Raw genomic sequence first — 23,070 nt, forward strand, 5'->3', positions numbered from 1 at the left:
GAAACTAGCGATCGCTTCAAAATTGCGATTCTTCAATAGTAACATTAATTAAAACTATGTTTAACTTTTTTGGATGTGTGATCGATTATTTTAGCTCAATCTACGGTTTCTTATGCGCAAATGGGTTAGAATTTTAACAATTTGAAACGACCTCAGCAGTTGTAACGGCTAACCAAAATATGCGTTTTCATGATCAGCTAAAACTGGAGGTAATAACTGCGATATCTTAGCATTTCTAAAGTAATTTGAATTTCATATTTAATCCAGCGACTACCTACTAACAAGCCGACAGCAGTGAGGAAATAGAAAGAAAAATATCAAATGGCGGATATTCTCTTGATCTATCATCATTTTCTCATTGCTAATCTTAAAAAATATACTGAAGTCACTGTGGAGAATTTGTATTTCGAGCCTAGAACTAAAAGTTAAAGGATGTGCACAGAAACATATCTGCTATCTTGACCGCGACGGGCGCGGCGACACCAGAGCACCCAGGCCGGGCGCGCGAGGCACGCCACGCCACCCAACGCACCGCAGCACCGGCACCGCCCGCGCGTGGGGGCCGGCGCCCGCCGCAGGCGGACACGCCAAAACGTACAGCAACGTTTCAGTTTCAGAAGAAAATTGGACTAGCCTAAGACTTTCCAGTTAACAACGACGTTTCAAAGACCGTTTCAGATGTTACGTCGGATTGTTACAATTTAGGACACATTAGTTACCTGACTGGCTAGAAGCCGACCACATGATTTGGCTCATTAAACAGTTCTGGAACTGTGATTTATGTACAACACGGTATTCGGAATAGTGATTGGATTCGCTGCATTATTTTCCAGCCTCTAGTTTCTTCATCTCTTCCTTAATTTCCAGACATTTCTTTAGGAGAACGTCGCTCGTTTTTGATGTGGGTTTCCCGAAGAGTTGTGGGGCGCCGACTTCTCCCCGGCTTATGCGATCAAAAGTGTTCATTAGATCGTAACAGATCGGCTCACTGACAACTGAGGCCTTCTTGTAGTCAGGGTGCTCCTCGACGAATCTGCGAATCCACTGCGCTGTGGTCAGCAGTTCACCTAAAGCACAGACGAAAAGGGTGTCACACATGTTTTAGTCCTTTCGTAAGAGAAACTGCTTAATAATTTCCAAAACCTATACTAAGGATTCCACTAAGTATCTACAAACAAAGACAATGGTAAGCATGCAAATCGACGTGGCCCATATTAACTAGGCGCACGTTTTCCGTAGCATGAAGCGACTACGAATATTGCTTCCCCCCCCCCCCCAACCCCGGATGCGATGCTAGTCCATCCCAAGCTTTCCCTTAGCATTTTTGTAAGGCACCCTACCCACAGCCAGAGCTTAAACCCCTACCTTTCGAAAAAGAGTACCATGGCCTAGCCATTGGGTCACTTACAATTTAAGGTAGAATCAAAATTTAAGTGAAAACTTAGGTTAGTGAAACCTAAGTATAACTTACTCCAGTTTTGTGTACACCCTTAAGGCAACCTTGAACTTATACAAATCATTTTAAAAATATAATATGTTCAGTGTCTCGCTTATAGAGAATACTGTAGTCCAAATCTACTAAATTGTTTGTTGCACAATGACATCCACAAGTGCTAAGTTTTGTTTTAGTTAGCCAGGAAAATTATTTTTCAAGACACTATCTTCTTACTCACCAGATGCCCTCCTCGAGATAAGTTTCAAATATTGGGAGATGGTGCAACGCGTGTCGATGTCGACATCCACGTTGCCAAGGTAACTCTCGATCAGCGGAATGAGTCCGGGAAATTCACCGTCCTAAACAACAATAAAAATATGAGTCACAAAGACTGGCTAACAAAAGAACAGGATGAAAGACGGGATAAGAACAAGTTGAAGAAAACAAAAAAAAAAACAACAACAAGCAAGAAGAGAAATAAAACAGAAAATAAACAAGCAGGATTAATGTGACCTAACGGAGTTTTTTCACGAGATTATAAGTGAGTTATTCGTGATGTGCAAAAATCACCTTCAAGCTAAGAGAAATCTCAAAATAGCAGATTAATTAAGGTGGAACAACACTAGGGAGGCAATAACAGACCATACAGTAACAAGGGCGGTTAAGTCTGGAGAACAAAGAGACGAGAAACAAACGAAGAACAAACACAAGGCTTTAATTAATAAGGCAGTAATTATTACTTTATTTTTTTAAATATACAACATCATTGATGTAGCGCATGAAAGAGTCGTAGTCTCGTTTATTAACGAAAAAAAAAATAAAGAAAACTATTTTGTTCACTGTAAAATCTGTCTTACTGTACCTTGCCGTTGATGATTTTGTCAATGGTCATCAGCTCGAACTCGTCACAATCTGTTGCGCCATTTTGGGCGTCTCCATTAGCCACGGTGGGGCCTTAGGAATGGAAAAACGAGATTACTATTAATACAACACCTACTGAATAACTGATTGGCTGGGCGAAAGTCGCACAGAAAGCAAAAGAATCGTAAACAAATGATGTAGCTGAACATGGTAAAAAGCAAATACAATTGAATCCCGATAACTCGAACCTTCAAGGGATATCGAGAAAGGTTCGAGATATCGGGACTTCGAGTTATTGAGGGTAAAATTAGAAAGAAAACAACCTCTAGGGGAATCGGAAAGGTTCGAGTTAGCGGGAGAATCGAGTTATTGAGGGTTCGAGTTATCGAGATTCAACTGTAGAAAGGTTTTTCACTTCTCGTACAAGCAAGCACCGGAAAACGAAAGCACGCAAGCAAACGATTAGCTTGACAATTTATTTAAAACAAAATTTCACAGTAAAAGTGTTATAAATAACAAGGCAAAAAGCACTTTTGTTCTTTAACACACTGTTTAGTCCCTCTTCTAGATTTAATTCCCAACGACAAATTTCAGGATCAAATACTACATAATGAAAGTTCCCCTTACATCTCTTCAGAGTCTTCCTGAAGTAGAACTTTCCCTGTCGGACAGCATCTCTTTGCTGTGCTGTGATCATGTTCTCGTCCACCTATGAAAAACATTGACCACAAAAGATGTCCAAAATATTTCTTTTGAATTTGGTTTCTCGAGAAAGTAGAAAGAAAAGAGGAATAGAAAAAAGACTACCAATACTACTACAAAGTATCATTACTGGGAACATTTGCAATAAATTATGAAAATTACGTTTTTTGTAAATATATTTTATTTCGATCCGTCAGTCTCTCCCTCACTCGTCTGCTGATAGCACTCAGTTTTTATTTGTAATAATTTCTCACCTTAGATAAGGGAATAAGCATATTGAGGTCAAACGACAGAATGACTCTCGTGAGAAGCACGATGAATGTCACATAGGCGGCATTCTCGAAGTCTGTCAGTTGAACCTGAAAAAGACAAAAGATATTCAATTAAATAAATACACATAGAATGGAAGTGTCTTGAGTTAGCTCAAGGTTTTTCTCCTAGAAAAAAAAAACATCGCGAATCATCTTAAAATTTGCAACCACGATCAGGAAGGAGAAAGAACATCGTGAACAGAGCTGGCGAACATATTCAGTTGTTGATTTTTAATTCAAAGTCGCAATTTAGGTAAAACTTTCTACTTAATTTGGGACACGTTCCAGTGACCCAAGGGAAGATCAAACAAACAAACAAACAAACAAACAAACAAAAAAAAAAAAAAAAAAAAAAGAACTTGTCATCAAAGCTTGCAAAAGGGATCACGTTTAGTCTAGGAATTTGTGTTTGTTTCTACGTGAGAGGGGAAATTTCCGAAATCATAGTGTAACACTGAATGCCGAACTGGATTTCCATGACTTTTGGTATGCTCGGGGTTCGCGCCTAAGCTGATTGAGCCCGCGTTTTTCTGGAGGGACGTTGCTTGGCAACAAACTAATGGCGGCAAGCGGACAAAAGATAGCATTACAGACGAGAAATACCTTGTGTATCTGTACATAACACCTTACCTCAGTGGGCCTGAACTCCACCCTCCAGCCGATGGAAGAGTTCGGGGGAGGCGGTTTGAAACGCATGGTCTGCCAGTTGGTGGACTGGATATTCTGAGAAGCAAAATAAAACATAAATTGTACGATTTTCAGTTTAATTCCTCGTCGTTTATAAGGGATGGACACATCTGTCGACGCGGAGCAACGAATGGTTCTAGACATAATTGGTGGTACAGCCAAGTAGGGGGAAGTAGACTAGAGTGTTTACCATAGTACAGTAACAGTATATCATGAACAAGGGTCTTGCGACCTACAGTCGAATATGTTGACGAGCTTGGGTGGGTCACCGTTTTATTTTATTTGCGGGAACTCTCTTTAAACTCCAATAAACGAATAGAAATATGTGCCGATAGTGAAAAACAAGGTGGTGCGAAGTAATGAAAATGTCATCAAATTTAAACAAAATGTCGACATTCAATTATTTTAAGCAACAATGCTACGTGTAGATGCTGGCACCTACTGTAACAATTACCTCATCTTATTCAGACAATCGAGCAAAAAAAAATCCTGTCATTATATTGTGCGGTTTTTAACTTGGAAAATTCATTATAAGAAGAGAATTCCTAAAATCAGAACACAAAAAAGGGAGTCGGCGGGGTATACCTCAAAGTGATCCGTGTTCTGCTCGTCATCTTCATAGATGTGTTCATGGAACAAGGTCAGAGGATCCCGGATGAACAAGTGCGCGTAATGGCGGGCCAACTGTTCATCGATGCCTAATATTTGGAAACAAAACAACGATAAGAAAAAAGACAAACACCGTTAACAAATGTTGGAAAAGACGCTGTCGAGTTTATCGACTGAGCATTGGTCGGGTCCATCTCAACTAACTAACCATAATATATAATATATGCTACCATCAGTTACTCACAACATGGCCTATTCTGTGTGTCGTATTCACGGTAAGGATTGGGTTTGGTAGTTTTCTAACTCCAGAGGGTAATTCGAAGTAAAGCTTGTACAAACTTCGCCGGCTTAGAACTAACTGGCATATACCTTTAATTCACGGCTAAGCGTCCAGTACGGAGTTCATCGTCTGAGTGTTAAAGGAGCAAAGTCACGGTATTTTAAGTCATTTTTCTGATTGCTTTCAAATTGAAGAAAACCTTGAAATAATAGTTTTCTAACATAGAAAAACAACAAAGGAGCAATAAAAACGTGAAAATAACCAACGATCATCCCGGCGATGGTTTCGACTGACGAAGATTAAGGCGGATTACGAATAACAAACTTGAAAAAAAAAACATGCCAATTTTTTCAAGATGAGTTGTCCGTGACGTAGCGCCTTTAAATGTCAAGCTTATCTTCAGTCTATACGTTTGTGCTAACCAAGCTTTGAAAGAAAGGCAAAACAGCTACTCATAGTTGCTACCACTCAAAAAGTTATATTTTTTAGTATGGGTTAATGCCTATATCATGACAGGAATTAAAATGCTCTCATTCAGTGGCTACAAGTTACTCATGCGATATTTGCAATGTTTCTTACTAACCAGCATCCACTAGCTGCTGATAAATCTCCTTGTCGTGCACCAAGTCAATATCACTGTACTTATTTCCCTCTGGTGACAGGTATGTACTGATTGAGTCATATCGTGACTTGGGGATGACAAACCTGTTTTCCTTCAAAGGCTGCAAGAAGGAAATTTTCAGAAAAAGAAAACAAAATTACAAACATCGGGACGGAAAAAAATCTAAGCCCATAAAAAAGTAAGTACAGTAACGTGTTTCGTTCTGAGAATTTGTTAGTTAACTATAAGTTCACATCTGATCAACAAAATCTGATTCCTCTGTTGACGATTTCTGTTATTCACATCACGAATTATTTTGCAATGAATAGATATTGTAACGGGGGAAAATACGTGTTGATTTGAACTCACAATTCTAAGCAAGTCAACTTTATCAACCCTAGCCGCGCGAATTGGCCTTGGTACTCAACTTTACGACGCAATTGCCATAAGGGACTTCTTTGCTACACTTCCACGAAGTTTTCAGTTAATCTTTGGCAATTTTTTTTCACCACTTTTTGACACAATGGAAGATAGGGCAATTTACTGTAAGAGTTAACGTCAGGGCGGAAGAAGACGCAATCATCAACATTAACAACTCATACAAATCGGTAGATTGCATTTTACGAAAGAGGCTTCTTCTCGTAACTCACCTCCAGACCTCTCTCCTCGGGTGTACGATCATCCACTGAGCCTGCAATCACACTCCAGCGGCAATCAAGATCAGCGAGGTATCCGCGCAGTATTGGAGTGCCTGCAGACAGCGCCATCTTCAGGAAAAGCAAAAGAAGAGACATCTAACCGTCAGTACCAGTCGAGGTGAATTTCGTGTGTTATATACGATGCGTACTTACAACTATTGGAGTGACTGCTGCCAGCTGATCATACAGACACCTTGCTTCGCTGATACTACATGCTTGGAAAGTCATCTGTAATGTTAAATAAAAAGCAGCAGGTATATTAATCAACACACAAAGTAAGATTCTTAGTACGTTGCCTGGTAAAGGCAGTGAGATCAATTTAACGAGTATTTTTAAAGACGTACATGTCAGTTTGGGCACTAAAGACAAACCGAAAAAGGATCACTGAACCAAAACGTCTGTATTTGTTGCATTCAGAGCACTATCTGTATGTACAATGATTGACACTTTAATTAACGAACATGCTTGGAAGTAATAATTTCCGTCTTCCTTTATAAAACCCGGCAAAACAAGGAAACATGTTTCCGTAATTGTTTCCCCGTTTTGCCATGGTTCCATGCCGCGCGGAAACATGGAATGTTTCTGCCGTGAAGCAAAAGCAAATTTTGCTCCTTGGAGACAAAACTGACGCGGGAAACCATGTCTCCCGCATGGCAAAAGTGGGAAACATCGGCGAAATATGCCTGCGCTACGAACGTTTCTGGAGACATGTTTCCTCGTTTTTCCTTATTTTCGTGTTTCGAGAGCTCGGTAACACATACAACGCGATATAGCCAATCATAGCCTGCAGAACAGGCGATTGATTTTTTTCGGGGTTATTGCGAGGTCGCGCGAAGCCGGTTTACCTGTTCTGCAGGCTTAGCCAATCATAACAGAGCTGTTGCCTACTCAGCCAATCAAGTGCAAGACCAGTATCAATCATGATTTGGCTGACAAGAGTCCCAAACTTGGCATCCGTCATACATATTTTTCGCGCGCTTCGCATCCGTGTTACGTGTTACTGTACGTGTTCCCGTGCTTGGCATCCGTGCTACATGTTTTCTCGCGCTTCGCATACGTGTTGCATGTTTCTGCTTCGAATTCTCGTTTATTTATTACCCTGTTCCTGTTCACTTGTAGATGAAGTGCTAGGTTGTGCGATACTCCCAATAGTTTACAGTTTACGTGGCCTGTTGTGAATCAGTTTTGTTGTATGGCTGAAAAGACACTACTTCCACCCGCGCTTGTTGAATTTTATGATTGTACATTCTTAAGGTAAGACATTAATTTTGGAAAGAAATTACATCGTTCAACTTTACATTGCGAATGAAACATGGAACAAACTCAACTTTGTGCGCCTCGTTGACTTGTACTGTAGGCGGACAAGTCAGCAAGCTTGTGGCCCAAATGCTGAGCTAGAGAACAGATAACTACTAATTATCTTTTCTAGTACTCTATTTTCCCTCGTGAAGAATACGGCTGACTATTCGCATCAACAATATGAACATTACCTGAAGGCAGCACATTCCCATGCCAAACCCCATGCTGTCCATATAGATATGATCTGGTAAGGCAGCCTTAGCACCTTCACCTTCCACATCCGGGAACTTTTCAATGAATGGTGATGGAGTGTTTACATCCTTGAAAACTGTCAATTAAAACACAGCCACAGTACATTAATCTATGTGCATTGTTAAAAGTTAAACCCCCAAGACTTTTGGCAACATTGAATTTCTGTTTTAAAACAGAAATAGATGGTAAATGATAGATGGTAACATGGTCTGAGGGTGGGGGCAGAGGGACATTGTAAACCTGAATGATGCAGTCAAACATCTTCGTTCACCGCAAAATTTACTGAGAAGGGGATTGTAGGTGGAGTGGTAACTGCCTTACAGGAGTTGTTGTTCACATGTAAACTGCTGACATGTACATGTAAAAATGTATATCAAAGCTGGTATTTATTTTTTTTTTCTTTGGAGGGTTAGGTGAAGGAAAGCTTGAATTGTCAGTTGTATTTGATCCTAAGTCTGAGGGCAGGAATGGCACATAATTTCAGGCTAGCTGGGGGGAGGGGAAGGGAGGAAGTTAGCCTGTGTGGCAATCGCAAATGATCGCGCTTCGCCCTCTCTCTCGCTCGCACTTCGCGCTCGAACTTCCCTTCTTCCTCCCCTTCGAACGTGGGCCACGCAGGCTAGGAGGAAGTATGCCCTATATACTATAGTCAGCTATATACATTGTTTCCGCATGCATACCATTTCAGGCTAAAGAAATATGGAGGTTGTTTATTACTGAAGTTTGACTCTTCATACAGTCTTGATAAGGTGATGTTGATATTGTAAATTGGCAATGGTAATACACTGTCATACAAGCAAAAAAACACATGCATGCAAAGGGAACTGTGGTAATAACTTACTTGGAACATTGATGGCGACTTTTGAGCCCCTTCGTTCTCGAATGTTCCTGGTCAGGGTGCTAAAATGTGAATGTTATCAAAACCTCAACATTTTATTTAAATGCAATCTTCATGGACATCTTATAAAAACCGGTGGAAATTCAAACTTTGATTATTTCAACAGCTTTGCTTGATTATAAGATGCATGTAAGATCTGTGCTTAATTTTCATGGTTTATTTTTCCAATGGAAAGCCAAAACTAAAGCCCATAATTGTGTACATACATTTGCTTGACTGTACATGTATAGATAGTAGTAACAAAAAAAGTGCATGAAACTGGTGCACAAAGAAGCATATAGCTTTCGAAATTTTGGATTGTCCTAAAAAATTAATAGCAAATTTTCATAGCTTGCATGAGACAAAATGACTGAAAATGTCAAAAATATTGTAATCTATGTCCACTACAAAGCTGGATTTTCACTTTGGGATTCTCACAATGGCCCTATGGTACAAAAGAAACTGTACTGATGATTTCCACAGTGAAGTTTGTTGAATACTCTGTGGACTACAAAATAATTATGTTTACATGTGTAAATGCACTTCTGATACAAACTTTTGATGCAGATAGCTGATAATGCAGCAGTGCTACTGTGTTGACGTACCTGAATCTTGGATGTCCCTGGTAAATTGCCTGGTCAGGAAAGAACAGGGAGCAGGATGTTCCATCAACTGGGGTGGGGTCAAAATTTGGGAAAGTAAAGTTGGGACATCCCAGTCTGAAAGAGTAAGTTAGAAATAACAGTGAGAGAACCAAGACACCTTTGGTAGAATTTTTTTTTTCATATTGTATAAAATGATGCTAGTGTTCTTGAACTCAATGCTGATTATTTTACATTTATTTAACAAATGTATATGTTATTGATGAGAGTAAAATTATAGAAGAAGGGCCACAAAGGAAGATATTAGGCTTTGGCACATCAAGTGCTGCAAGGAAAATGTAAAATATGGCTGAAGACAAACATCTTCCCTTCCACCCTGGACTTCCGTGTGTAGCACATCAGTCAAGACATAATTATTTTATCACAACACTTTTATAGAGATTGAGTTATTTCTTTTATAAGACTGATGATAATTATAAGGTGTAAAAAAAATATTCAGTTGGTGAATGCTCTGGATTGCAGGCAGTAAATGGACTGTTGCCATGGTCACCTGAAGCTGGACACCCTTAAAGTACAACTGATATCACCTTGACTGGCCCTAAACATACATACATGTAATCATGGCTCTTATAGAATTTTTTCCCTGGCTATAGGATTGCACAAGCTGGGCCACATAGACTTTGTGGTATAATAAATAAAATAACATCTTTATTACCTGGGAAATCCACAGATTGACAGAACAGTCTCTCCAGGTTCAGTCAAGGTTTTCATGATTTCTTCACGTCTGTTGGTCAAGAAAGGCTGGATAAGTTCCTCAAAATATGCAAATAAAGTTTTACACAATGGCAAAAGGCAATACCTGGTAATCTCATGCCTAAAAATACTGTTTTTGTCTACAGTACCGCTCAAAAGTAAGTTACCACCCCTCGTCTCGTTTCTCACGAGATGAGAGTCTCGTCTCTCGAGACAAGATTCTCATCTCCCTGCAAGACGCGAGACGCAAGTGCGAGTTGTTTGGGTATGAGAAAGATCCTCCCATTAAAAGAAAAGCAATGAGTGTAGAAACTAAAAAAAAATATTAAGTATAATTTGTATACATGTAAGCCTGCAGTTAGTAATTTACTTCCTACAGTTCACTTTTTCCAGTTTTACCTCAGTTTCATGTTTGCTTCAATCATGTTAAAATGCCTCATGCATCCACCCAATGGCTGGCCTGGTGTGCCTAGTACAAAAATCAATCAATCAATCAATCAATCAATCAATCAGTCAATCAATCAATCAATCAGTCAGTCAGTCAATAAGTCAACCAATTATGAATAATTATGTAGTTAACTGGAGTGATTATCCAATGGAATATGGATTTTGAGCCTAATAGATAGATTTAAAAAAGTCAATAGCTGATACCTTCAACCATATAGCCGGCATACTCAGGTCTCCAAGCAGTCTTGTTGGTGCTGGAAAACAAAGCAGTATTCAATCATAACATCATATGGAGGAAACCTGTAATTTTAATTAGTCAGGTGCAGCTGTTCTGTTCTTCAAAATTACTCTGAAAATCAGCTGACGACTTTTTACTTAGCTGATGAGGTCATAGTATATCTGCCAACTCCCACGCCTGCGAGTTGAAAACTTCAATCTCACGCCAACTCATGCTTACGAACCAATTTCTCACGCCTGGTCGAAAAATGTGAGTTTTTACAACCAAAACGGACACACTTTCCAAAAAAATAAAAATGACGATACTTTCTCCGAAATCTTATCTAGAGTTTTGATGAGAAATGCATTTGGAACAGGGTCGTGTTTATGCAAAACACGCACGTCTTCGGAATACCTCGGACGTCTTCGGGAGGCTTCGGACATTGTCGTATCCTCTTCGAAAATCCTGGCACTCTCAGGATAAAAATCTCACGCCTTTGACCCAGAAAAAGTTGGCAGGTATATCATAGACAGAGATAGACAGAGAACAACAACAACAACAATTTTTAATGCATTCTTACCTTACAAAGAAATAATACAAAAAGTTATTAAATATAGTTAAGAGTATTGGCTGCCTGGAATAACCATAGGGGCTAAGATGAATGATGAACATTCCACAAGTTTAATCAGAATATCTCTTCTCCTTGTTGTTTTTATTATTCAACATATTGTCAAGGTAATGCATTATACAGCTGTACAGTAGATACATACACCTGGCCCGCTTTCAGTGTTACGTACATAGCGGCTTTCTATGAAAATCCATTTTTTGCCGCGCTTAACAAACAAGACGGATCGAACTGAAATCCACTGATCACAGCCCACTAGCATGACCGTCTAAACTTGTGTGCTTATTTGCATGAAACCAACACCGGTATACATCTGTTTTGTTTGGCTCATTGTGCAGTTCCAGAAAACATCCATAGCCACCTCAAAGTTCTTAAAGGAAAGTATGGAGTTTAACTGGAATTTCCAGAGGGGTGGAGGGGTTTGAAAAAAAACGTTCTGTGGGAGGGGTATGGATATTTCCTGGAACAACACATTTCAAACAGCATGTTGAAAGATGATGTTGAAAGATGGATGTAGAAAGATAGCTTTGCACTTAACACTGAAGGCGGGTGCTTTGCAAGATGTCGGACAAATTTTGGCAAGCTACTGTATTTATAGCGCAGGATATCCAGGAATTCCTGACTACAGCTGTATATGGGCATCACTACATGTACATGTTCAATTTAATTGTTAAACAATAACTTACACTGTACATGTAATATGTTATGTATTGCCAGTCTCTTACCTGGGATTTTTTAATTCTTCGATTGTCAAAACATCTAGCATTTCTTTTGCCTTCAGATTGTTGTAAACCTTCTTGTTCTCATGGTCAAATTTTAACAATGTGTATTCCACCTAAGAAATTACAACAAAAATGATTTTAGTGTCTCTGGATAACTAGAGTGGTCAAGGTTCTATCCCTGGCCAGGGCACTGCATTGTGTTTTTGGGCAAGACACTTAATTTTCATAGTGCCTCTCTCTGCCCAGGGTACCGGTGAACCAAATTTAATGCTGGGGGTAACCCTGTGATGGACTAGCATCCTATCCAGGGGGGAATGGAAATATTCATAGTCACTTCATGCTACCGAAACCAGGATAAGCTCTGGCCTGATGAGTCTCTAGGACTGAATTTCTGTAGCATGATGGAACTTGGAGTAAAGTATTGTTACTCCCCCTGGAGGGGTGTATAGTTTATCACATTTACTTCTCAAGAATTTCATTACTGAGGTTTGTTATACCTGGGATCTGTTCATGTCAATACATTTTAATGTTAGCAACCTTGGCCGGGCTGAAAAAATATTACGTGTGGTGAATACTCCTTCAAAAATGTACATCTTGCATAATTTAGCCAAATTACAGGGGCCTTGGCATCTCAAATTTTTCTGGGACACCTTCTCTGAGTCTCAATTTCTTTTACAAGTATGGCTAAAAAAGTTTTAAAATCGCAGAAAAGAGATCAGTCTTGCCAACACGCAGTCTCAAAAGTTACCATTTGACAACCCGAAAAATTATACCACAAACTTTGTTATAAACTTTGTTTATTACATAGCTTATATTAGATTTCCAATGAACCACTAATCATCTAAGACAGACAAATAAATTGTGTTGAGGGTAAAGAAAAAAATTGAATTTGGCAATATTAGCATTGTTTTCCTACGCTTTATCTTGTATAAACTTTGAGCAATATGCTTTCTTCCTCACTGGCCAAAACTAGAATAATTTGGCTATTTATAATTATAACTTTGCATGCATGACTGGGCATTTTAATAATGTTGCTGTAGAGATGACACAGCAGATTATAATTATACACTTAATAATTGAGGAAACAAATGCAGTGACTCGACAAAATTAGTGCACAATTTAATATCAGGGCAAACTAATATAAAAAGACCCTTTCGATCAGATTCCATAGAAAAAGTCTGGTACATTCAGTGCATTCTTGACAGATTGAACAATAGCATTTAACAGATTTTAATATTTGCCCTCCAACACGAGAGAATATAATCGAGGCCAAAGTAAACACAAAATAATTTAAATGTTATGGAGATCTGAGATGTTTGCCGAAAATGTAAAAAAATGATCTCTACTTGAATCCAATTTTTTTATTCCCTAAAGATCCCTTTTAAGCTTGATATATAAGCGTTTTCAGAAATTTAGCTTAATGTACGTACAATTCTCAACGATAAATTAACCTTACACGGGCGATTTAGCTGGAGGTGCTAAAAGCAATGTCGACAATTTTTAAACGTTTTTTAGCAGCATTTGCAAGCAAAGGTGACATGGAAAATGTCAATATTTTGATAGCGTTTGAAGAAAAACACTTTACAATAGTGAAAAACCACGATCTAGCTGTAAGTCTCCATTTAGCTAAAAGGTGCAAAACAACAGATAAATGATTAAATACATCAATTTACGACAGTCAGATGTATTCTGCATATAATTAAAATCGATTTACCTCGTCGCCCCACTTCAAGCAGTCGTTTTCGCGATCTTTCAGCTTATTGTAGATGTGAAGAAACTGCAATATACCGTGCTTCCGAACGTGATCTGCATACTTTTTCGTCTCTGACCAGTCCAACGGCGAACCCAGCGAAAGAAGGCCCATCTTCGATACTCGTGCTGCGAAGACAAAAAACGCAAAAGAACGATTCAATATTAAAAATAAATAAACGTGAACCCGCTTGCAGTCCACTTCAGCCGCCAAAATTTACAAAGACTCACTCTGAATATAAGTCTAACTGCAAAAATCTCGCCGATCGGTGGCTTGTAAATGCCGGCCGACGGAATCCCGTGAAATATATTCTTAGGGCACCACGATTGTTTGTTTATACTTTGCACCTTAAAGGGCTAGGTCACGATTATAACCTATCAGGGTTTCCCAGTCGGGTGGAGTCGCTGGAAAGAGTGTTTATCCCGAGATGAAATCATCAGAAGAAAGTAGCAAATGGCCAGTGACGATAAATTCCGTGTGACCGTCAAGACACATGGGCGACTAATACCAGCTGTGGCGTCACTAGACAAGTAAAACTTACCACAATATTCCAACGAAGGGCGAACAATTCTTTGAAACTTTTTAAAGCTTTTTGTTCTTTGAATTTAGAGATAGAACGCAAAAAGAAATGATAACTTCTCAACTCATTCGCAGACTGCGATTCTGAGCCATTCTGAATTAGTGACCCGGCCTTTTTTGTACCATGACCTTCGAAAGCATGGGGAGAGTAACGAAAGACAAAGTCACGCAATCTTAATTTAGCGCACGAAGCTTGTGCGGAGAACATAGAGGTTATCAATTAGAAACTTGAATTTTAGCCGAGCAGTTTGCTTATCACTACTCGAGACAAATCCTACCAAGACGCTCTGTTTCGATTTTAAAGGAAACAAATTATACGTGCTTTATCATTGTACAACAGCGTGACAGTGCGATATTTGCGCAGTTTATAGAGCGCTGCCGGAAGGCCAGAACTACACTAAGTGCTCGCCATCGACTCGATTTTTCCTTGTTAGCGGTTATAAGCAAAAAAAAAAAAAAAAAAAAAAAAAAAAAATTCTGAACAAGAATCTCACTTGATTTGGAGTACTCAGCAGTACGTATGTAAGTAATTTTGCACTGAAATTGCCTTTCGACAATACGTGTCTCCCACGATGAACGATGATCGATAATTGTTGTATTTTTCGCAACAATTGATAAAGACTACTTATTTCGCTTTCTTATCGTTTTCCCTGGCTTTGAAAGCTTCTAACGTTATCATAACAACGACATCCTTCATTGGCCTCTTCTATGTTTTTCATGTATCTTGTATTTTGACTCGGCGGAAATAAATAAATAATATTGGCCCATATTGGTTGCTTTGGGTTAAGGCATTTTATAATCCAGTCAAGTCCGGTCGCGTAATAAGCAGTTTACCGTAAAATTCCGGTTAAAGCCCGGGCATACAACTTCGTAAGGGGTTTTGGGTGGGCAACACGGAGGGGCAATTCGGGAGGGCAAAGGGAAGAAAAAACGTCGAAACGAGCCTCGGGAGTGTTGATGGATACTTTTTAAGTAAAAACGCACAAAAAGCAACATTTAGCCCGTCAGTACTGTCATCCGGTGAGGGGGATAGGGGGGAGGGGGCATACCGGATGTTTTTGTTTCCAGGATGATGGGCCAAACCGGGGGGCATAAGCGGGGGGGGGGGGGGGGCTATAACCGGAATTTTACAGTATTTTTTCTTCCCTTTTTTTGATGGAGGGGGGGGGGGGGGGGGTCAACCTTTTGACTAATTATAAAATATTGGCTCTCTGGTGGTTATGTCTGCTTGTTTCCCACATGCAAAAAACAGTTAAATCCCGATAACTCGAACCCTCAATAGCTCGAACCTTACGCTAATTCAATCAACCAATCAAAACCTTTATTTAGACACGATGGGGTAAAAAAGCTACATAGCTTGTGGGATCGGGTGTAAATAAAACATAAAGACTAATATTCGAACCTTTTTCGTTTTCCCTCGTCTAGGTCACTTTCCGGGATAATTTTGCCCTCGGTAACTCGAATCACTGCTCGAACCTTTTCCGATTTCCCTTGAAGGTTTTCAGTTATCGGGATTCAACTGCAGCTGCTACTAGACCGAACTTTCCCGAACAGTGACGAACCTTCTTGAGGATTACTTGTACACGAGCAGTCGAACTTTCCCGAATATTACGAAAGGTTGTAACGTCAGCTGTCGCCAGTGAGCAGACAGCCGAACGTGCCGACGCGCGCAGAGCCGTCACGGAATTTTAAAACTAAATCAGAAAAGATATGATCACGAGGGATAACAGTTTGGTTAGAAGTTGGGAAGTAATTAATACTGCATTTTCGATTTGCGGGCAGGACTTTCCACCCCGTGGAAAAAAGAACAAAGAGAAAAGATTTCGCATAGCAGAATGGATTGCGGATAAAAAAAAAAAATTGAACCAAAGAAGCTTATATTTGGGGGCTTATCCTATTATTTTTCTTTGCCCTCTAGCCTATAAGTGAATTCTTTAGGGCAAGTTTACTCTCACAACATTGAATTTAGTAAAGATGTTCATGATTATTATTATTTTTTTTTAACAAAATGAGGAAAGTATTTGCTAAAGCATTCTGCGACACTTTTTTTGGACTACTAGAAAACCATATCCTTTCGGGAGGCACTACGCAAACATTTTCATTGCCTGTCCCCTCCCGTTTCTTTGCGACAGACGTTTCCCGAAAAGCCGAGAAAAATCCAGTAGATTTGATGGGCGTAACACGAAATCATGAAATGTTTGAAATTATTGATAACTTTATGATTTGTTTTGGTTAACTAACTAAGAAGGGGCATGCAATGCGTTGGGTGATAATCCCACCGGAGGAAGTACGCGTACGTTATTTAGAAAATGCTGTGGGTGCATCGTTATTAGAAGAAATTACAAAGATCGAAAAAAAAAATCATGAGCGATAATCATTTTATATAATATTGTGTTAAAAAAAATATAATGATTTTTATAAAAGTGAATGACCTTTACGGAAAATACCCGGAATAAAACACAAATAATCACTGTACTGACTGTACTGATATTTTTTATGAGAGGGGAAGTGCAGATAGATAAGAGGAAATCGTTTACGGATACAGCATATTAGCTCATACTGACGTTGCACAAAGCCGAGGTTTTCTCCCCTATCTGAAATAGTTAATATACCGTTGTCTGCATGTAGGTCAGCTGTAGTTGTCTGGCTACCAACAGAATATGGGGTTCAGGGTCTGCCAGTCAGAACATCGTTCATCATTGTTTTGAATAATTTAAAATAGCGCACCCGCACCATTACTGGGGGGCTCCCGGAACTCTCGCCCATGTAAGCGTTTAGCATGTACGTGACCTCACCCGCAACTACGTCACGCATCACAACATGACAGGTAGAAAATAGTATATAAGGAATTCAAATCCGGTGAAAAAGCACTCAATGAAATCAGTCCTACAGCAGCGAACGGGAGCACTTCCAGCTCTACGCTTCCAGAACCTTGACTTCCCTCAGTCTTACCAAGAACTGAAATGGAAATTTCACTGTTAAGAAGACGCTACTCCACATTGGAGGTAATACTGGAGTACAGTATTGTTACCATTGTATTAGGATGTTTTCTAGTGTTGACATGGTCTGCCAAACTTCTACGGACGGCGCAAAATGGCTGGAATCTGGATTAACGAAGAAAACTGAGGTGGGACTCTGAGATTTTCGCTGGATTATTGGTGCAACAATGAAGACAAGAAGATTCTGCTGCGCAAGATTTTCATTATTTTTAAAACTCTAGCTGTTTGTTATATATTTCTGTGATGACGGAGTTATTTGAGAAGGATGTCCTTTTAATCCAATTATTGACTGCAACAAAGGCCCAAGATTCAGAAGATTTATGGGACGGCTCTGATGTAAGACTCAAGCCAGCCAGGCTCAAGCAAGCTGCAAAATAAGCTGAACTTTACAGCTTACAAAAGTTGATCGACAAGTACTCCTTATTCAGTACGCATTTTTTACCACGACAAGAATCGCGTGTTCAGTAGTCTTTAGTATTTAGTAATTGATCTTTTGAACTCAAGACCTGGACCTTCGCCAAGATATAAAAGACAGTGAAAAGAGGGAAACTGGGTCGTGCTTTATTTAACGAAGTACTCGTTGAACAGAAATTAATTTATAATTACACTTACGTTATTTTTGTATAGATAGGTTAATATCTAAATATTTAGCTGAAAAAGGGAATTTCTAATGTTATCGATCGATAGATATATAAGTCATATAAGCTGACATATCACCCGTACTGAGAAAACTTAAGTGTTTACCCTGCGTGGAACGTAGGCGTTCAAACGGATAGGAAGAAATCGTGGGTTTTTGGGCAATAGCTAATAGGTGCAAAATGTCAGAAACATTCTTTTCGTGTTTGGTACACTTTAGTGACCATAATAATACTCATATACTTCCGCAGACGAAGATGCTACAAATACAGTGTAGATTCAAGGATGAAATCGTGTAAGTTATTTCATATGTCAGACAAAGGATTTTTTTTTCTGCTGTAAAAAATCGAGTTGTATATTTTATTTTAAGATGTATATGATCAAAGAAAAACGAAGTTGGAGTGCGCTGAAAAATAAATTTATAATTAAACATGTTTTAAAATCAGAAGCCTCAGTATCATTTTCGATTAATTCACTGGTGCACTGGAGTATTGCGAGGAAATGCCTACGTTGCAGCTTTAAAGACTTTAAAGGTAATGATCCTTTCCATGCACCCTCCCCCCCCCCCCCCCCCCCCGCCCCCTCCAAAAAATTCGCACAATTTCCTTATTTTCCCCCTAGGGTGTGATGAAATTGGTGAGTCGGAAATGACGTCATGTAACAAATATTGTGGTCCTGGCCGAAAAATATTCTCAGCCCAGGGGGTCGTAACTCGTCTGCATGCCTTGCGGCCCTGTTATCAGCTGGTTGAGATATGTAAGAAGACGTCAGAGTCGCTTACCTGGTCAACCTCGTGATTGACCACAAAAATATTTTTGTGGCCAATCAAGAGGAAGGAGTTCAAACGCTTCTGGAACTGGTCGGTAAGACAAAGTGCCCAGGGGCTGTTACGCTCTATGTTGTAAACTTTCGCCCGAAAATCCCGTTGTCCCGATAAGCTGCCCGTCGCCCCCACTAACTGCTCCTGGGTCTCCGAGGATGGGGTACCCATAGAGAGGCTCAAAGTATGTAGAGCCACTCTGGTAGAACCAGAAGCATTATATGCTTCTGGTAGAACTCAATGTCACTGGGTACGAGACGCTACGGGCTTTCCACTCAGTGCAAAAATATTTCGCTGCGCCTTAATAGGACGAAAACTCTGGTGAGGGGTTCCATCCACCCCCTCCTTGTACGATGGTGGGGGTATGAGTTTGCTTGTACGTCCGAGGGTTAAAATAAACCATTTTACAACTCAAAGCAAGGCCACGACCTTTCGAATCATTAGAGAATAGAGGGGGGGGATTTATCGATGAATGCCGACGGCACAAATGCGGAAGACGGTCTGATAGTCACGCAACTCATGTAATGTATTTTGCAAGATGAAAGTTAATTGTCAAGTGTCTACTTTGGAATTCTTCGACGCCCCTGCCTTTATCACAGACGTGCCGAAACCCAACCTGGTGAGTCTACTGATGATTTATTTTTTTTTTTTTGACGTTTTTTTCCCCCCCCCCCCCCGTTGGTTTGAAGGAAGGTTTATATTTTGGTCCTTCCTAATGCAAAATGTTATTGCTTGGTGACCCTTGCATGGGTTTAACTCTAACAGGCATACAATGCAAAATAATGATGTTAAAAAAGTCTTCGATGTTTTGCTTGAAACATTGTAATTGAAGCCTTTTTTTGCAGCCGTCCATGGAAGCTTAAAAGAATCCCTGTAAAAAATTCATGTTCTGCCAGGTTTGCTGTAGAGGGTGTTTTTAGATTACTACGGGGCTCGAGCAGTTACATTACAATTTTTTTTTTCGGGGAAGAAACAAGAAAGGGCTCTTCCTTAGAAAGAAAGCAGGGCGTGATCGCAAATTAATGGAGTGAGAACTGACAACTGCACACCAGACTATTTTTGCCATCATTTGTTTTTATTACGTCACATCCGTCAAATATATTTTCTCTAAGAAGTTACAAAGACATCTTTATCAGAGAACTCTGCTAGTTTGATGAAACAACCGGGATTTTTCGACTTTATAGTTGTTCTCATAGCCAACAAATAAAAAAGAGGAATGAAACTAAATAAAAATCACAGCCTACTGAGAAAAAAGAAACAAGGAAAAATTTGAAGAGTTTCTGTGCACTGCACAGTACATAACTACCTTATCGCGTACTCCAACGAACCCGGTGTTGAACTAATGCTAGGGGATCTAAAACGTTCCATCACCTAAACTAAATCTACATCTCTCATCTTGAGAGAATAAACTTTCTTTTTGACAAGTCCGGTTCATATGAAGTGAGAAGCAGGCCAAAACTGACTTCTCTGGCAAGCGTCAGCCGAAGAATGCATGGGTCGACTAGACTCAGTCACTGCGCTTATGGAATATTAGATGTTGACGACTCTCTAGATTGTTTGTTTGCCATCTTGCAGTACTATCATCAGCGACTCAGTTGATCTGCTCGCTGCATCAGTGCTGGCAGCATTTTTCCTTGGCTCGGATCAAGGACAAGGCACCATGCAGGGTAGCTCTAATCGTTCAACCGAAGATCAAAGCAAGTGTATTGCAGATCTGCAAGAATCTTTTGAGGATAAGGAAAGACGGTCATGAGTTTGAAGCCGTATTTCTTGTACAACCGAATGGCTGGTGTTTGTGCACTGGTGGTAGTCAACACAATGTTCTCGAAGTGTTGATCCTTGGCGTGGTTGAGCAGTGCATCAAGCAGTTTCCTGGCGATTCCCATTCGTCTACAGACTGGTGATACAGACATTCTCTGAAGTTCAGCGACTCCTGGCTTGTGGCTTTCGTCATGAATGAGTCCCACCATTCCTACAACTTTGCCATTCCACTCAGCCACCCACATGTGAGAGCCATCGCTGGACATGTAGCTCTTCTCAATGTTCTTTAAATCCGCTGCCAAGCAGGAGTTGATGTACTTCCAGCACTCCAGGTACACATCGACATACAACAGCGACAGCAGAACGACGCAAGCAAAGACGTACAGAGGAGCAATCCATAAGTTGTATTTAAAAGCGGCAAGGAAGACAAACACGCTTAGCACTGCAAGAAGCCAACAGTATCTAGGGAAGACTACATGTGTCACAAGGCTGATGAGTTGTTCCATTCCTTGTGTAAATATTTCTCTACAATCTCGATAATCCGAGCTGTTGTACGAACGTATTTTCACTTCGTTGGAATCGGCTGTTGATGGGGACATATTCTTTTGAAGAAGAAATTCTTTGGTGGATGAGGCCATCTGCGAGGAGCAAAGAAAGAAGGACAATTATGACAATGAGGTTGCCTTTTTTTACCGCCTAGCCTCGCGCCACTTTATCAGATGTTTGGCCCGCACCTTGTTCTGTTTAGATAACAATTGTGTTTCCCTTTATAGCCTTTTCATTTAACAAATCTCAGACAAGCTTGCTGGAGTTTCCTTTATCTGAATAATAAGCAAGACGTCGGATTAGTGCGTCTGACTACCCAGGCAGTTCATGCTCCTATATTTAACCAGTGTGTCGATTTGCTGATAACATAGCGTGTTTAACTACAGTCAGTATTCCTCATGCCTGCGGTTTCCAACTGCAGTTTTTGACAGAACGGTCAGCTCTGTTTTTTTTTTTTTTTTATCGGAACGAATATTCGTACATTTTTGCCCGATAAAGTGGTTTTAAAAATTTCTTTTCCTATTTAATGTTAACGAAATAATTTCTTCCTTTACGTGTAATAACAACCGTACAGTTAGCTGGCCTAGTGAACGTACAGACCGTACTACGGTATATCTTTAATTTTCTCCTGTTCTCAACAATCTTTTCACGGAAAATTTATTCCACGAGTTCTGTTTTTTTTTTATAACATACCTCCGACAAATTCAAAAAAATATATACAGACGGAGTCGCAGTGCAAAAACTGTGTACTGTTACTTGCTCTCAACGAAAAAAAAAGTAAAAGAAACTTTTTCCTCGTCTAGAAGGATTGCATGTTTACTAAATGCAGAAAATTCGTAGTGAATACAGTTTCTAATTTATGAATAAAAGAAAGAGTGAAATAAGTTTGAAATATCAAATACTGAAATGGTTAAAATTTGCAGAACGCTGGAAGTCGCTCTTTCGTTGTTTTGTGAAAATCAAGTTTGAACTATCTTAAAAGGGGCTCATGATTGTCCTTTCACCAAATTCATTTCTCGCTCTTGTTTTACAGATACCAGTAATTAAATTCTCTCGTGTTCAGGGTTTGTAAATCACTTGAATCATGCGACGGCACGCAAACTTCCCAATATTGCTTTCCTATATTGAAAGCACAAATGACTTGTACAGAAAAGCCGCAGTCCACAAAATTAGCTAGAACTGAACCAAGCTTAAATTCTCGTTATTTCGGCCACTGATATGCTTCAAAGTCATGTTCGCACCAACCTTAATTCTCGCTATTTAAATGATTTTTTTAATGCTAGCTGCATTTTTATGTTTAATGTTGTAACATTAAAGGAAAAATAATCGTCCTGGGTATGTTTGTTACCTTTATGCGATGTTCTGTTTGATTCCAGAAGATTGCGAGCGCTTTGTCTGGTTTGGCTCTGATTTTCTGCAAAGAAAAAGGAAATTTAGTTCCTTTGTCTCAACTTGTCAACAAAAGAACAGTTTTTATCCAGAAAAACTGACATACTTACAAGCTTGAAAAGCTCTTTTTTCCGCTTTGTACACAAACAAACTCGGAGTTTGCACCAGCAGCTAATGCGAGCACGACAGCTATAGAGCAAAAGACAGAGTTCGCCTTTTGTCTTCCCGGTTATAACGCTGGAATACGTGATCTCGATGCATGCTCTGTTTACAATGTTTACGACTATACGTGCTGGTATTGTAAGTAGATCGGCTCGTGATTGGCTCCTCATCACAGCTTGAAACTCAATGACGTATAAGTGGCGCCTATGGACCAATCACAACGCTTTAAGATTTCAGACGTGATGTTGATTTCGAAATACATAGACCGACGATTGTCTCTTTGTCGCGTGCGTCTCTATTGCTTGTTTACTTGTTTTCTTCAATGTTAGAGATCACGAATACTCTATTATTCTAGAACATCGATTATGTTACATGTTTTTGTATCATTCAACTCTGGCGAAATGAGCAAACCGTGATAAGTCTGACATTTCGAAGGACTGTGGCGTGATT

The 23,070-nt window shown here is 39.7% G+C and overlaps 2 protein-coding genes and 1 long non-coding RNA gene across 5 annotated transcripts; 1 reads left to right on the plus strand and 2 right to left on the minus strand.

Annotated features, from left to right (window-relative positions):
* Positions 1 to 755: 755 nt before the first annotated feature.
* On the minus strand, positions 756 to 15,878 carry LOC144665573 (glutamate--cysteine ligase catalytic subunit-like). Of its 3 annotated transcripts, none has more exons than XM_078526830.1 (19): positions 15,710 to 15,878; positions 13,693 to 13,856; positions 11,982 to 12,091; positions 10,619 to 10,668; positions 10,367 to 10,436; positions 9,930 to 9,998; positions 9,218 to 9,331; positions 8,577 to 8,635; positions 7,675 to 7,811; positions 6,338 to 6,412; positions 6,137 to 6,253; positions 5,469 to 5,607; positions 4,582 to 4,694; positions 3,940 to 4,032; positions 3,253 to 3,357; positions 2,924 to 3,005; positions 2,298 to 2,389; positions 1,674 to 1,794; positions 756 to 1,067 (listed from the first exon to the last, which is right to left on the minus strand). In XM_078526830.1, exons 2-19 carry the CDS (start codon positions 13,840 to 13,842, stop codon positions 823 to 825), a joined length of 1,941 nt encoding a protein of 646 aa, XP_078382956.1. In that variant the 5' UTR covers positions 13,843 to 13,856; positions 15,710 to 15,878; the 3' UTR covers positions 756 to 822. The 3 variants fall into 3 exon arrangements, with proteins under 3 accessions (XP_078382956.1, XP_078382954.1, XP_078382955.1); XM_078526828.1 differs by lacking the exon at positions 15,710 to 15,878 and adding an exon at positions 14,270 to 14,603; XM_078526829.1 differs by lacking the exon at positions 15,710 to 15,878 and adding an exon at positions 13,959 to 14,183.
* LOC144665575 (uncharacterized) lies at positions 7,735 to 9,920 on the plus strand. Its single transcript, XR_013572983.1, has 3 exons — positions 7,735 to 8,484; positions 9,180 to 9,339; positions 9,737 to 9,920. It is a non-coding gene; the product is annotated as an uncharacterized LOC144665575 (long non-coding RNA).
* Positions 15,879 to 19,816: 3,938 nt separating the features above from the next.
* Positions 19,817 to 22,805, minus strand: LOC144666925 (N-acetyltransferase 8F1-like). The gene is made up of 3 exons (XM_078528364.1): positions 22,569 to 22,805; positions 22,418 to 22,483; positions 19,817 to 21,161 (listed from the first exon to the last, which is right to left on the minus strand). The coding sequence occupies exons 1-3, from the start codon at positions 22,788 to 22,790 to the stop codon at positions 20,436 to 20,438; spliced, it is 1,014 nt and encodes a 337-aa protein (XP_078384490.1). The 5' UTR covers positions 22,791 to 22,805; the 3' UTR covers positions 19,817 to 20,435.
* Between the last annotated feature and the right edge of the window lie 265 nt (positions 22,806 to 23,070).

This window comes from Oculina patagonica, chromosome 9 (genome assembly GCF_052425735.1).
Source record: "Oculina patagonica isolate OP01 chromosome 9, crgOcupat, whole genome shotgun sequence".
NCBI classification, from domain to species: Eukaryota; Metazoa; Cnidaria; class Anthozoa; order Scleractinia; family Oculinidae; genus Oculina; species Oculina patagonica.